At 39.0% G+C, this 15,143-nt stretch overlaps 2 protein-coding genes across 3 annotated transcripts in view; both read right to left on the minus strand.

The window, feature by feature from the left end:
* Positions 1-4,071: 4,071 nt before the first annotated feature.
* LOC147233006 (odorant receptor 131-2-like) lies at positions 4,072-6,637 on the minus strand. Its single transcript, XM_086149091.1, has 3 exons — positions 6,603-6,637; positions 5,814-5,982; positions 4,072-4,863 (listed from the first exon to the last, which is right to left on the minus strand). The coding sequence occupies exons 2-3, from the start codon at positions 5,964-5,966 to the stop codon at positions 4,072-4,074; spliced, it is 945 nt and encodes a 314-aa protein (XP_086005217.1). The 5' UTR covers positions 5,967-5,982; positions 6,603-6,637.
* A 5,945-nt stretch (positions 6,638-12,582) lies between these two features.
* Positions 12,583-15,143, minus strand: part of matn4 (matrilin 4) — a 29,898-nt gene continuing 27,337 nt past the window's right edge. For both annotated transcript variants that reach the window (XM_086150192.1, XM_086150193.1), the window contains 4 exons: positions 14,624-14,807; positions 14,178-14,330; positions 13,381-13,485; positions 12,583-12,875 (listed from right to left, as the gene is read on the minus strand). In XM_086150192.1, coding sequence (XP_086006318.1) covers positions 12,817-12,875; positions 13,381-13,485; positions 14,178-14,330; positions 14,624-14,807 — 501 coding nt within the window. In that variant the 3' untranslated portion in view covers positions 12,583-12,816. The remainder of the gene's footprint in view (positions 12,876-13,380; positions 13,486-14,177; positions 14,331-14,623; positions 14,808-15,143) is intronic.

Consider the following 15,143-nt stretch of genomic DNA (forward strand, 5'->3'; position numbering starts at 1 on the left):
AGTAATTCCAATTTTTGGGGATACATGAATCTTCCCTTTAACATGTCACCCTTTTTCATTCAACGGCCACATTACTTGAGTAAGATTGTTTGCTTGAACAATGCCATAAAAAAAACTTTTTCCCAAGCCTCTCATATATAGTCAAATCTTTCTCAGTTTGCTTTATTTTCTATGTGTTTTTTGGACAATTCTTGTACATGGCTCACAGCGTGTTACACATTTCAGCTCAACCTCCACCCTTCCTTTGATGCATGAAAGAATTCCATGCTGACGAATAAGAATAAGAGTGAAATAATACTGATTGTTGAACATCTATCATTAAAGCACTCATTAGTTTTGTAACCAGTAAAATTATATCGCTCTTATCAGATCTCTTTTTTACAAAAATATAAAATAAGAAGGCCGTTTCTGTAGGAAGCGGAGAGGGCCAGAGGGCCGGGTAGACAGGAATAAAAGGGATCCCTCATGGCAAGAAACTGAAGAGACGTTTTGATAACTGGCACATTCGCATACACAACTGGTAAAGGCCCCATCATAAACCAAAATAAGTTGATACAACAAAGAATGATTATTTTGTGAAAGATGGGGTCTTTTGCTCTTAAAAAAGTCAAAAACTCTGCTCAGCAACGAGAAATTCTGTAAATGTTCACAGCACCCAATTTAAAGTTTAAATCTATATATTATGCTACACTGGACATGGATTCTGCTGTATTTCAACCGCAGTCCTACTGGAGCAGTGATATGTTACCATCTCTTGCTAATATCAACCATCAAAGGTTCCTGGCAGATATTAATTTTACAACACATATTGTTAATTTTACAGTTTTGCAGTCATATTTAAAAGGAATTATATCATCCATTAATTGCTTTTGTTTGATATTTAGTCGATGCTGCATGACAATTAGAAATATCACAGTTATGTATAATGGTGAGTCAACAACCTGTGGACCTATTTAGATGTTTTACCATGAAATCAGCCATTTCTAATGTTTCTGGAAGGCAACTGGGGAAAAGTTTGGATCTGATTACAAACATACCTTACACGTAGCAGGAAATATTTGGCTTTACTTTCCGCTGAAGGTACTTGCGAGACCGACATTTTCACAGATCCCAGGTGTATTCGCAGAGTGATTTGCGCTGAAGGACACAACAAGCCACCATGTCATCAAGGTTCATTAAGGCCTGGTAATAAAGGTCATCCTCACTGGGACTCACACACACACATACATATGATGTCAACAGGGTTCATTGGATACGTCCTCTGAGTTCTATTATGGTCCTGAAAGAAACATGGGATTAGCAGAAGCAAGTGTTTACTGCTATCTGATCTGATATTTACTTTTTTTATGTCTAAATGACCACATTTGTAGAAACAAGTTGCCTCATCTCAACAGAGAACTAATTAAACTTAGTGACAGCAACAAAGACAGAAATGTCCATGGCAATGCTTTGAATAGGAAACTGGTCCTTGAGGATTACTGTATTTTCCGCACTATAACGTGCACCTAAAACCTTTAATCTTCCCAAAAACCAACATGCGCCTTATAATCCGGTGCGAATAATCCGGTATGGATCAATATTGAGCCGCAGGAGGTCTCGCAACTACGGGAAGCATCCGCCTACTCCATTTTCTCCCGTAGAAGAAGTAGTGCGGGGTGCATGCCGGCATATATGACTGCTTGAAGCGTGCATTTTCATTTCGATTTGTGTGTGTGTGTGTGTGTGTGTGTGTGTGTGTGTGTGTGCGTGCGTGTGTGTAGACTCCAAAATCGCAAAATCGCTCCTTTCCAGAGACACCCTTACGACGCAGAGTTTAAACTCAAGGCTATCAGTCACGGAGTAGAACACGGGACTTGACCAGCAGCGAGAGAATCAACATTAACGAATCAATGGTTCGGAAGTGGAGGAAGCAACAAGATGACTTGCGCTGAGTAAAGAACAAACAGAGTTTCCGAGGGAACAGAGATGGCCACAGTCGAGGACAAACTCGAACAGTGGGTTGATGAACAGAGAGCAACAAGTAGAAGCATCTCTACAGTCACTATTCGAAAGAGGGCAACAGCGCAAGCTAGCTAACTTAACATCAATGAATTTAGAGGCGCTCCTTCTTGGTGCTTTCGGTTTGCGAAAAGCTCTGAACTGTGACAAATTAAGTTGGAAATACATTGTTTTCAACGAAGGCGGCGCAAATTCCGGTAAGAGCTACCGGAACGTGCGGTTCCGTATTGTGAATGCACTAACTTGTTTTGGAGGTCGAACAGAGTTGTCAGCAGTTTGTTTGTATTCTATTAATAAAGTTTGACAGACTTATCTGACTGTTGTTCACGTTCCCTTTAGCGCAGCTCGATTTAATGGATGCATAACGCATACCCCAGCCACTACTGTAGCTTCTGTTCTATGAGCCTTATAATGCCATGCGCCTTTTATATGAGAAAAGTAAAAAAAAAGACATTCATTGAAGGTGCGCCTTATAGTGCGGGAAATACAGTTATGGTCTTTTTTTGTTTGTTTGCTTCTCTGTAAATTTTAATAGTTAGAAACTGCCTTTAGATTACGCAAACCTTTGTCATGATAATCACACCCTTGAAGCATGATGTCAAAAAGTTCACAACTTGTTGCTGAATTCAATTTCAGTGAAAGGCTGAATTATTGATCATGTACATCAATCAGATAAAATAAACAAATAAATAAAAGCAAGATTTTATCATGGTTCTTTTAAAATTTACATAATCTTCAAGAATTTGCCAAGTAAAATGTTTGACTTAACAAGTCATGAGATTTGTGTAGTTCCTTGTTGTTTTCCTAACCAAAACCATACATTTGAGCTCATAACTTAAACATAGTGAGGTTGGCTGAGAAAGTCCATCTTCCTCCGCTTATCTGAATTTGTGTCGGAGGGGGCGGGGGGGGGGCAGCAGCCGGAGTAGAGAACCAGACATCCCTCTTCCCAGTGCCCCCACCACCCACCCACCCCATGGCCACATGGTCCAGCTCCTCTGGAGGGACCCCAAGGCGAGATGACATCATCTGGATCTTCGTCACCTTTGTCTTTAGCTCTTCTAAGGGGTTTTGGCAGATGAGTCTTTTAGTAGTAATCTTGCACATAAAAAGAAGGACATCTCAGCTAAGTGAAATTAGGCAGAGAAGTATGTTCGACTGGTGCAGAACATGTATGCTAGCTGTGAGACAGTGGTGCAGTGTGCTGTCAGGGTAACAGAGAAGTTAAAGTCGGAGGTGGGACTCTTTTAGGGATCAGCTCTGAGCCCCATGTTTGCAGTGGTGATGGACAGGCTGACAGATGAGTTTAGACAGGAATCTCCATGGACCATGATGTTTGCAGATGACATTGTGTGTAGTGAGAGCAGAGAACAGGTAGAGAAAAATCTAAAGAGGTGGTGGTATGCTCTGGAAAGGAGAGGAATGAAAGTTAGTCACAGCAAGACAGAGTATATGTGTGAATGAGAGGAACCCAGGTGGAACGGTGAGGCTAATTGGAGTGGGAACCAAGAAGTTGGAGAATTTCAAGTATTTAGGGTCCACAGTGTGTGTAGGTATGTGTGTGTGCGTGTGTGTGTCTGATTTTTAAAAAAGTGAAAGAACAGATATACAAAAAGACACAGTGTTGGTAAATGATGGTAAATGATATTTTAATTTATAAAACATTCAGATCTAGTAGTGCTTGTGTTACTGGATTATGTTACTGTTGGTTAGTTAAGTTTTGATGCAAATTTCACTGAAATTAAATGAATGAAATAGAAAAAACAATTACATTTTCTTTTCTTTTTTACTTTATACCCTCTTTAATTATGCACACATTGACCTCGTATTGGTCACAACCGTAACATTATTTATCTTTAGGACATGGGTTGATAAACCACTGTCCCAGCCCTTTTAGTCTACAGATGATAGTCATAGATAAATAGAAATAATTGTCAGCACTTCTGCTGATATCATTTAAATGGTCTCAGAGAGCCTAAGGGATAATTTTTTTTCTCAACATTTTAGTAAACTAGGGAAAAATGGATGACTAGAAGAGTTCACTACTCATGGATGATTGTATCAGTAACCAGCTCAGTTGCACACCCTCAATTCCTGCTCCCAGCACAGCCTTTTGCACACCACATTTTTTGCCAAGTACTTCCTGAAACATTTGTCTCGTACGCCATAGATCACCGGACTGATGGATCTGGGCAAGATGTATATAATAATGTAAGATGTAAAGCGGGCGTCGAGAAAACTTTTTGGGAGTATCTGAGCCATTGCCTTTGTCAGTATTGGCGCTGCATATGTTGCCATACACAACAAAACCTGGAATGCGTGGAGGAGGATGGTGTTCCGTGCTTTTTTAGCATCTTTGCTAGCCGACTTTGCAGTGAAGAGGATTCTGAAATAGGTGAAGAACATAATGAGCCAAACTATGACCAGATAGATGATATAGGTGACGTCTCTCTTCTCAATGAGGTGTACATTTGGGAAAACTGTTTCCCGCACACAGAAGACCTTGGTGTTGAAAAAATCCAGCGTCTCCGTGGCCAAAGTGATGAAGAGGTCTGGAAGAACCGACAGGAAGCTGGTCATCCATATCAAGCCAATCAGGACCAGCGTTCTCTGAACGGTGCAGATCCGTATGTAATGCAGCGGCAGGCAGATGGCAATGCAGCACTCCATGGCCATGCAGGCCAGGTTGAGAGGACTATTCTCGGTGGTGAGGAGAGCAATGACAATGAAGGTGCTGCAGACAGAGACGTTGATCTTGTAGAGGATGTAGCTGATGACGAACAGCGTGATGGTCAGGGTCACTTGTATCATGTCGTTGATGACCAGGTGGAAAAAGAGAATGTAGCGGGGATTCGTGTAGAAGATCTGGAAATATTCATGAAAGCTTTAGACAGCAAAGAAAGACACGTCAATCCATCGTGTGCTGCTTATCCTGCACTCAGGGTCACTGGGGATGCTGGAGCCCATCCCAGCTGTCATCGGGTGAGAGGCAGGGTACACCCTGGACTGGTCGCTAGTCAATCCCAGGGTCACATATACATACAGACAATCATTCAATCATTTGGGGCAGTTTTCCAAATTTTCCACTTAACCTGCTCCATGCTTTTTGACTGTGACAGGGAGCCAGAGAACCCGGAGGAAACTCACACAGGAGAACATACATACTCCACACAGAAAGGTCCGCTCGTCAGAATATACCCAGGGTCCTTTCATGCTGTGAGGCCGAAGCACTCACCACTGAAATATTCAACATTTAATACGTTGAAATTTGCCCTGGACTTTCTGTTGAATATCCGTCCATTATTGCAGCCACTTTTTCTGCCTTTTCAGTTTATAACTTTTTTAATCACATATTTCTTTCTAACAGTCTTATCCCTCTCGCCGCAATTATTCACAAATATCGTACCAAAGTGCGCCAGAACCACAGATTATCTGCACTTGTTTCAGTCCTGAAGAGGCACTATCAGTAATGACTGTTCATTTTCTGGTACCCTTTTTAAAATGATGTCATTGCAATTTCCAGCACCATTTTGTATTTTCTCTTCATAACAGCCTGGCATCAACCACTCAGTTAAGACACGCACACACACAAACACACATGTCTGCGAGTGCACGCACACACACTCAAAAAACACACAGTTTTGGATTTTAAGGCACACTCTGCTTCAGATTTGGGACAGTACAGACCTCATATACTAAAACAACCATGAAGTTCCCACCAAATTATCATGAAATGATCAAGAGGTTTGGTCAGCCATAAAGAATGCCCCAGTTAATGCACTGATCAGATATTATGCGGCGATGAAGAGGAGTACCTTGTGTTTGCAGAAAGTGTGAATGAGGCTGGCATTGATGCAGTTGACTGAGATGCCCAGAGCCACAACGATCACATTTTTGGTCACAGCTGTGCTGAAAGAGTCTCTGTATTCCATGACCAGAGTCACATTCTGAGATGACAGACTCATCATTTGGACTGGTGTAATTCTGACGAAGAAGAAATGAACTTTAAATGTAATGCAATATAAATCATGTCCAGGATAAAAACGGTTGAAACAAGATGTTGTAGTTCATCAAGTGTAGTGAAATCACTCTTTACAGACTTTAACATGGATCTCACCAGCAGCCTGAAGAATAAAATAAATTATTAATTTATGTGTAAAAGAAAAATTATTATTTGTTCAGGAAAGGATGACACTTGGATTGCAATGCAAGAGCATAGCATAGCTTAGAATTATTATATTATATTATATTATATTATATTATATTATTAAAGAGAAAAAAAAATCACACTCCCACCTGCTGCTTTGGGTCAGCGCTTCAATCTGTATTAAACAGTCAGTCTTATATCATTGATATTGAAGAGAATTCTTCACTATCTAGTACTTCAAAGGCATGAAAACATTTAATAGCAACCATTGTTTGTTTCTACTGAAAAACTGTTCGGCAAAAATATTAAGAAAAATGAGGCATCAGTTTCATAAACAATCAGTAGATGTAAACATCAAATGATAAGTAAAAAAAAAATTCCAGTTATTTCTATTCATCTTCATCACATTTGGAAAAATTGCAGGTGTATATATTATTTTTGATTTGTTTTTCCAAACCTGGATATTTGTCTTCTTTCTTTTTAATACCCGTCGTCTACAGTTATTATTGTTCTGCAACGTAAAAGAGAGAGATGAAACAGTTGGTGAGGAAACACATCCAAAGGAAGTCTCTGCAAGTAATCAGTCTCGAGCTTGCAGCCCAAGCACCCTCGTATGTGCTGTGATGGTGATCCAGTGGGTGGTGCTTCATTCTCTCTTCATCAGACAGGTACTTCCTGTTTTTTTGCTTGCATAAAACATTGTGCGATTAGTCAGAAATAATATTTCATGTGAGTCCAAGTCATTTAAAAGAAGAAAATAGTTACATACACTCGCAATATTTTCATTCCAGGTTACGGTCATGAAGTAATTCCAATTTTTGGGGGATACATGAATCTTTCCGTTAACATGTCACCCTTTTTCATTTAACAGCCACATTACTTGAGTAAGATTGTTTGCTTGAACAATACCATAAAAAAACTTTTTCCCCAGCCTCTCATATATAGTCAAATCTTTCTCAATTTGCTTTATTTTCTATGTGTTTTTTGGACAATTCCTGTACATGGCTCACAGTGTGTTACACATTTCAGCTCAACCTCCACCCTTCCTTTGATGCATGAAAGAATTCCATGCTGACGAATAAGAATAAGAGTAAAATAATACTGATTGCTGAACATCTATCATTAAAGCACTCATTAGTTTTGCAACCAGTAAAATTATATTGCTCTTATCAGGTCTCTTTTTTACAAAAATACAAAATGAGAAGGCCATTTTTTTAAGAAGCGCAGAAAGCCAGAGGGCTGGGTAGACAGGAATAAAAGGGATCTCTCATGGCAAGAAACGGAAGAGACATTTTGATAACTGGCACATTCCTACACACAGTTGGTAAAGGCCCCATTATGAACCAAAATAAGTTGATACCAAAAAGAATTATTATTTTGTAAAAGATTTGCTCTAAAAAAGTCAAAAACTCTGCTCACAAACAATAAATTCTGTAAATGTTCACAGCACCCAATTTAAAGTTTAGAATACAATCATTTGGCAGACGCTTATATACAAAGCAACTTATAGCGGGGATGCCAGGGATTGAACCCAGGACCTCATACGTGCAAAGCATGCGCTCCACCACCAAACTACATGTTCACAGTTTAAATGTTAAATATATAAATATAAATACATACAGTATATTTTATGCTACACTGGACATGTTTGTTTCACCACAGTCCTGCGGGAGCATTGATCTTATAAAACATATTGTTCATTTTACAGTTTTCCAGTCATGTCAAAACAAAGTTATATCATCCATTTGATTGCTTTTGTTTGATATTTAGTTGTTCATGTATAACAATTAGAAATATCACAGATATGTATAATAGTGCGACAGCAACCTGTGGACCTAATTAAATATTTTACCATGAAATCAGCCATTTCTAATTTTTCTGGAAGGAAAATAGGGAAAAATTTGGATCTGATTCCAAACATACGTTACACGTTGCAGGAAATTTTTGACTTTACTTTCCGCTGAAGACACTTGTGGGACCGACATCTTCACAGATCCCGGGTGTATTCACAGAGTGATTTGCTCTGAAGGACACAACAAGCCACCATGTCATCAAGGTTCATTAAGGTCTGATAATAAAGGTCATCCTCACTGGGACACACACACAGGATGTCAACACGGTTCATTAGATACGTCCTCTGAGTTCTATTATGGTCCTGAAAAAAACATGTGATTCGCAGAAGTAGGTGTTTACTGCTATCTGGTCTGATATTTACTTTGATTGTGTCTAAATGACTACATTTGTAGAAACAAGTTGCCTCATCTCAACAGAGAACTCATTAAACTCAGTGACAGCGACAAAGACAGAAATCTCCATGCTTTAAATAGGGAACTGGTCCTTGAGGAGTAATATTTTTTTCTTCTTGTTTGTTTGCTTCACTGTAAACTTTTAATTGTAAGAAACTGCTTTTAGATTAAACAAACCTTTGTCCATGATAGTCAAACCTTGAAGCATGATGTCAAAAAGTTCACAACTTGTGGCTAAATTCAATTTCAGTGAAAGGCTGAATTATTGATCATGTACATCAATCAGATAAAAAAATTAAAATAAAAGCAAGATTTTATCATGGTTCTTTTTAAATTGACCTAAGAATTTGCCAAGTAAAATGTTTGACTCAACAACTCATGAGATTTGTGTAATTCCTTTTTGCTTTCCTAACCGAAAACATTGATTTGAGCTTGTAACATGAGCTTAGCTGAGAAAGTCCATCCATTTTCCGCCGCTTATTCAAAATTGTGTTGCCAGAGGCCCGCACAACCCTCTTCATTCCTCATCCCTGTATGTATAACTGAATGTGATGAATAAAGTGATTTCTATTCTGTAGAACAGAGCTAAGTGCCAAAATCACAAACTTTTGATTATTAATATGTAATTACTCTCAATAAATTAGGGTGTACAAACATGTCTTGCATCATAGTCCGTTGAGAAAATGTGTTTAAGGTTATCGTCAGTGATGATGCTCTGTGTTTGACAACAGTGACGAATCCCCACAGAGCTGCTCTTTGAGTGCAGCAAAATAACCCTCTATGAGGAATTAGCTTTGCTCCTTTGACGGGGCTTGTCTCTGTTTTGACTCTTCGTCTTTCGACTCCTCAACCTGGGGAAAACAAAACCCGACAGACCCAACAAACTTGTTGCTCCTTTTTGTTGTTTATTTCAACTTAGGTTGTACGTTCACATTGGAACACAGTTCCATAGTCGCTGTTGTTGAGTAACTCACTTTTAACACTGTTGGGCAATTAAAACCAATATTTATTTATTCCAGACAATGGAGATATTTTTCAATGTAGAAGAAAGTAAGGCGGTACGATCACTAATATACTGCTCAAAAAAAATAAAGAGGACACTTAAACAATGTAATGTAACTCCAAGCCAATCACACTTCTGTGAATCAAACTGTCCACTTCGGACGCAACACTGATTCATTATCACTTGTTTTAAAGACATTACATCATCGTTGGATCAGCCCGTAGTGTGTTTTTCCACATTCATTTTGAGTGTGACTCCAAATCCACACCTCCATGGGTTCATAAGTTTGATTTCCATTGATCTTTATTGTGTGATTTTGATGTCAGCACATTTACTATGTAAAGAACAAAGAATTTGATAAGAATATTTCATTCATTCAGATGTGTTATTTTAGTGTTCCCTTTATTTTTTTGAGCAGCGTACAAGGAAGGAACAGTTAACCTAAGGAGGTAAAGAGAAGTACTCGAGCCCTGTAACCACATCAGTTGCGTTTGTATCAAACCTAAACCTGGATGTTAATCATCCAAGTCATAGAGGTTTCATGAGTTTCGGTGGGGATAATTCATGAGGGTTTTAATATTCTTAACACATCAAAGACTTCTCTTAAAGGAGTCACTCAATAGTGGTTTCATAACAGTACACTACAATTTTTCCTTTATCATACTATTGTGCACTCCTTACCTCACTTGTTACTAAGACACTTATAGTTTTATCACTTGTTTACGAAGACACTTTATAGTTTCACTGAGACACTTTATAGTTTATAGTTTATTTTATTTCTAATTCTGCCTTTTCTTTTTATTATTTATTACTGTTATATTTTCTGTAACTCTGGCACAACAATTTCCTTCGGGATTAATAAAGTTGTTCTTATCTTATCTTATCTTATCTTATCTTATCTTATCTTATCTTATCTTATCTTATCTTATCTTATCTTATCTTATCTTATCTTATCTTATCTTATCTTATCTTAAATGTTATTTTTCCACATGTTCTTAATGGCAACATGCCTCATAGGGTCTACTAAGAAAAAATCAATACTCGGTCCCTGATGATTGACGGCAAGCAGCAAGGGAACCCACCTGGAAATCTCAGCAAGACCATGGAACCCCTCAGGCAAGGATGGGTAGTACCAGTTGGTCAATCTGGTCCTACAGACCCTGATAGTCCATGGAGGTGAGCCACAAGGCCTGGGAGAGGCAATGTTTCCAGTCATCCTGTTTATATTGAACTTTCGGTTCTGGTGAAGATGAACGGGGTCCGAGGAGACGCTGTGCAAACACTTCACAGGCTGTAGAGAGCAGTTTAAGGTTGACCTCAATTTTTTCATTGATTCTATCTGTGACCTTCAGGGACAGAATTTCGGGGGACAATCGTGATGAGATGGGCCACTGTGTGGACCTCAGGATCACCTCCAAGATTTTTCTTTGGAGACACCACCTTGTTTGTGATGGATCTGCAGCGGAATGCGAAGCAACCCCAAGTCAGAGTCAGTGGTTCTGCTCTGGTAACCAGAGACTTGTTACCTGGTTTGGGGTCTGTTTCAATTTGTTGTGTTGAAGAGGGAGCTTAGCCAGAGAGCAAAGCTCTCAATTCACTCATCCATGTTCCAACTGTCACCTAATTTTGGACAGGCCTAGATCAAAACAGGTCAAATTGACATCTAGCAGCTGTAGAGAGATACTGTAGGTAGAGAGCAAGCCACAATTTGGTGAAAAATTAATTCTAGCAATTATTCTTTCGGGTTTTTAAATGCAACTAAATGCATGTTAAGAAAAATGACCTTACTCTTAGATTGTCAAGTGTTTCGAATACAGTTTCCCACAAAGTGCTTTTACATGAGTTCATTTACTTAGGCAAGTTTGGCACAAACATTAGAATTTACTTAGACTGAAACCTAAATATTGGTAAATGTTTATTTACTGTATTGAGCCTGTAAATTAGTCCTAGAAAGGAAAATCGTACCGGTATTGGTATTGTTCCGTATTGGTACTTCTCATCTAACAGAACCAGACAGAAGCTCATTATAGGAGAATCTAAATACTTGATAAGTTTCAGGGTGTTCAGGAAAAACAACACTCCCAGGTGAATATTGAAGCTTTAATTGCCTTCTGTAATGTAATACAGGGATCCATTAGAACAGTACAAAATCAAAAGCTGTTAGAAAACATACAAAAATGTAGTAGGAGTCCAAGTATAAAAGGGTATACATTTGTGTGGGTCTTTATTAAATAAAAACACAAAGGGGTCACTGATTTGACCTGTAAATACCTGATCGAACAGATTTTTTTGTTTGTTTTCCGTCTCTGCCCAAAACTGCCATGGTCATTCTAAGCAGCCCAGGTGAGTGAATGTAAACAAAGCTGTATTAAAAGTGCAGCAAGGAACTTTTTTTTTAAGTAAGTAAGTACAAAAGTAAGGCCTTATTTAAGAGCAAGACATTAATGGAATTTTGTAATGGCAGTACAGTATACCACAGCATCATTGAAAAGTTATGCTTTAAACGTCTAAATATCCCTTTTTAAAAATGGAAATAAAAAATACAATCTAGCTTTCTTCCAAAAAATCCTGACCTCTGTGAAGCCACCAAGTTGGCTCAGGATCAAACCGTGTTTCCTTTGAGACCCAATGAAAGAATAACATAATAACATTGGAGTGGTAACAGGACATCCTTTTTTCCCAACTCCCACCGGTTCGCCTGTATCACCTTTATTTGCTATTCTACTTGGTGGAAAAAAAAGCTACAGACAAATTGCTATAAATACATATTTCACAAACCGTACAAAACAGATCATGTATAAATAGATTGACAAGAGAACCCATGATCATTTATTGAGCTCTGATGACTTGTGTTTCCACAGATTAACGCTGGTTGTGATGATAACGGGGGGTCAGGAACCCTAGCTTTACAATGTCACACACACAGACACACACACACACACAAACACACAAGTGCTATAACTCACTTCTTGAAAGTACCCTTGATGACTATGTTTATGTACACATGTAGAACCAACAATTCGCCTTCCCGGGAACCAGTAAGCGATCCGGGATCATTTTAAGATCACAAGTCTTTCTCTCATTTTATTTTCTTTTCTTTTCTTTTTGGTTCCTTTTTTATTTCTAATGACTGTCCACTGTGGGGGGGAGTGGAGTTGTTGATGTTGCGGACATAAGGTACAAATGATGTGATTGACAGCTATAACAAAAGATTAATCGTTTATTGCAATCAGTCAAATGATCCTCTTGAGTAAAGAGCGACAGACCAGCTGAAGGCTACAAAGGCTCTGCGTTTGCCTACAGATGGGCAAAATTTTGTGATTGTGCCGTTCGAAGATTCGGCGTGAATGTGGTGACTCCTTCCTTGTTCATCATTTCCTCCTGCATGACTTCCTGTCGGCGCCCCCCCTGCCGTGACCATATCACTTCCTGGACAGGAGCTGGTTCTCCAGCTGGTCCAGGCGAGCCATCATGCCAGCCAGTGGGCGTATTATTAAGGAAAGGGTAAAGATGTGAAGGGGCCTTTTTCTGTCATTCAAGATTTAAATAAAAATATGGATCTCAAAATAGATTTCCATATTCAGTTTGATGTTTTTTGAAGCTGAAATTTAAAAGAAACAGGTCGATCGAAACAAAAAAAAACAGAGGATACATCTTCCTGCTGCTGTTGAGAACATAGAATTTCTTCCATGACCTGCAGGCCCCCAGGACCTTGAGGCTTCAATGAGTTACAGGCCTCCAGGTCCCCTGAGACCTGCGGACAGGACTGACGCCTCCCATCCTGGATTCCAAATTTACGAGACTCTACCTACCTTTTCATTTGTTTTGTTTTGTATCATCTCCAACGAGGTTTTCCATCTGTTTCTTTGCCATAATATATATGTTACTCTCACTTCTACAGCTGTGGTTCCTGACAACCAACAGGAAGAAGTAGCAAATTCTTTTGTGAATACTTGCTTAGAAAAAAAAATGACACAAAAGGATATATTTTTGCGTGAACTGCTCCAGGCTGTTCATGGTAGCTCTCTGGAAGTCAACCAGACTCTCACAGGTACAGGGGTCCTTCACCTCAATCTCCCCCTGACTCTCCTCTGCAACAGAGATGGACACTTTTTGCTTTTATTTTGGAATTTATTTTGTGCAGAAAGGTTTTGGGATGATGGATTAAATATAAATTCCATGGACAGATCATTGTTCCTTAGAATAGCTGTAGAATTTCCCTTCTGTCAGTATCGAATGTGTCATGTTGTTCTGTTGTCACTGGATGGAGCCAGATGACAGAGCACACTCACATCAAATGGGTTATTTGAATAGAGGGGATAAACAATCGCGTTGACCCTGGCTTAAACACAATGCTTTAGTTTGTTCATCTGTCTGTCTGTCTATGTTTTTGTTGTTATTTTTTAAGTGTAGCTTAAAGTGAACACAAAAAGGTAAACTATACTGTAAGTGCATTGAAAGATGAAGGGGGCTTGATTAACGAAACAAAGCAAAAAATAACATATTTTAAAATGATCTGAAAATATCTAAATCTAGTAAATCCCCATTTTTTCATTCTGATGTTACACTGGTGAAAAGTTACACAAAGTAAAGTTGTGTAGTATAGTTGTTTCTTGCCGTACTTGTCTTTGCTGTGTATATTAGCACTGAATTTAAAAGTTTTATTCTACATAAATTGCCAAAGAATTAATCTAAATAATTCGTCACAGTTGTTAGGGTTTTATATCAAAGTTACGGTTAATTGAAATGCGATGGAAACGGGGACATGAGTGGCGTACTCTACCTGGGCAGACATTGAGTTTGAGGTTCTCTGCAATCGTACTGATGGCGGTGAAGTCAGCAGTGTAATAGAAATGTTTCTCCACGGGCTCAGATGCGATCTCGCGAAGCTCATCTTCCACGGCTTTCCCAACTCCCACAGCGTACATGGTGATGCCTGTGTAAAATCAAATCATCAGTCGGCTGTAAAATTATTTGCTATATCATATACATATCTGTTTATTTGAACCACCATCTAGATTACAGTTGCTGGTCACTGAAATAGGCACATGAGAGCAAATAACCTTCTGTGGTAGGGTTTATTTAAAGAGGGAAAGCAGAACACTTGAACGGTGTTTACAAACTAAAGACCTGACACTCTCAGTGTGTTTGTACAACAGCAGTCCAGCCCACAACCTGAGTTTTTCTGAATGGACTCTCACCCTCTCGCTGCTCAGGTCTTAGTCTTACCAGCTTCCTTGGCCTTCTTGGCGTATTCGGTGATGTCGTCCTGGGAGCGGCCATCGGTGAAGACAAGGCCAATCCGGGGGATGTTTTGGCTGGCAGGGCGAGCACCCCCTGCTTCCGAGAAACTGTTCTCTATCATGTGTTTCAAGGCCAGGCCCGTCATCGTGCCTTTCTCCATGTATTCAACCTGGACCAGGACCGGGACACCAGGTCAAAGGGATTCATACTACAGGACGACATATACGTCTGGTTTTCTTGAAGCTTATTTTTGACCATGTGGTTTAATAATCATTGGTCAAGTATAATGTTTCAATGTAAAATAAAAGAAAAAACAAATGAAAATACTACAGTACTACATACTGTGAATAAAAACAAATATATGACATTGGCAATGGCATGACATAAAATGCAAAGTAAAAACAAGTAAAGGGATATCCAGCAACCATAAATCTAGATACTCAGGAATGTACAACTTGAAAGTAAATATATTTTTCAAAGTTTCATCCAAAACCAAAGGAATTTT

This window comes from Fistularia commersonii, chromosome 7 (assembly GCF_037954325.1).
Source record: "Fistularia commersonii isolate RoL2024-O1a breed Wild chromosome 7, RoL_Fcom_v1.0, whole genome shotgun sequence".
Classification (NCBI taxonomy): Eukaryota; Metazoa; Chordata; class Actinopteri; order Syngnathiformes; family Fistulariidae; genus Fistularia; species Fistularia commersonii.

Bases quoted from the DNA above. Each gene is read 5' to 3' on its own strand.
- LOC147233006 (XM_086149091.1), bottom strand. From the start codon at position 5,966: ATGATGAGTCTGTCATCTCAGAATGTGACTCTGGTCATGGAATACAGA. The intron at 4,864-5,813 runs GTACTCCTCTTC...GAATATTTCCAG, and splicing joins ACACTTTCTGCAAACACAAG to ATCTTCTACACGAATCCCCG.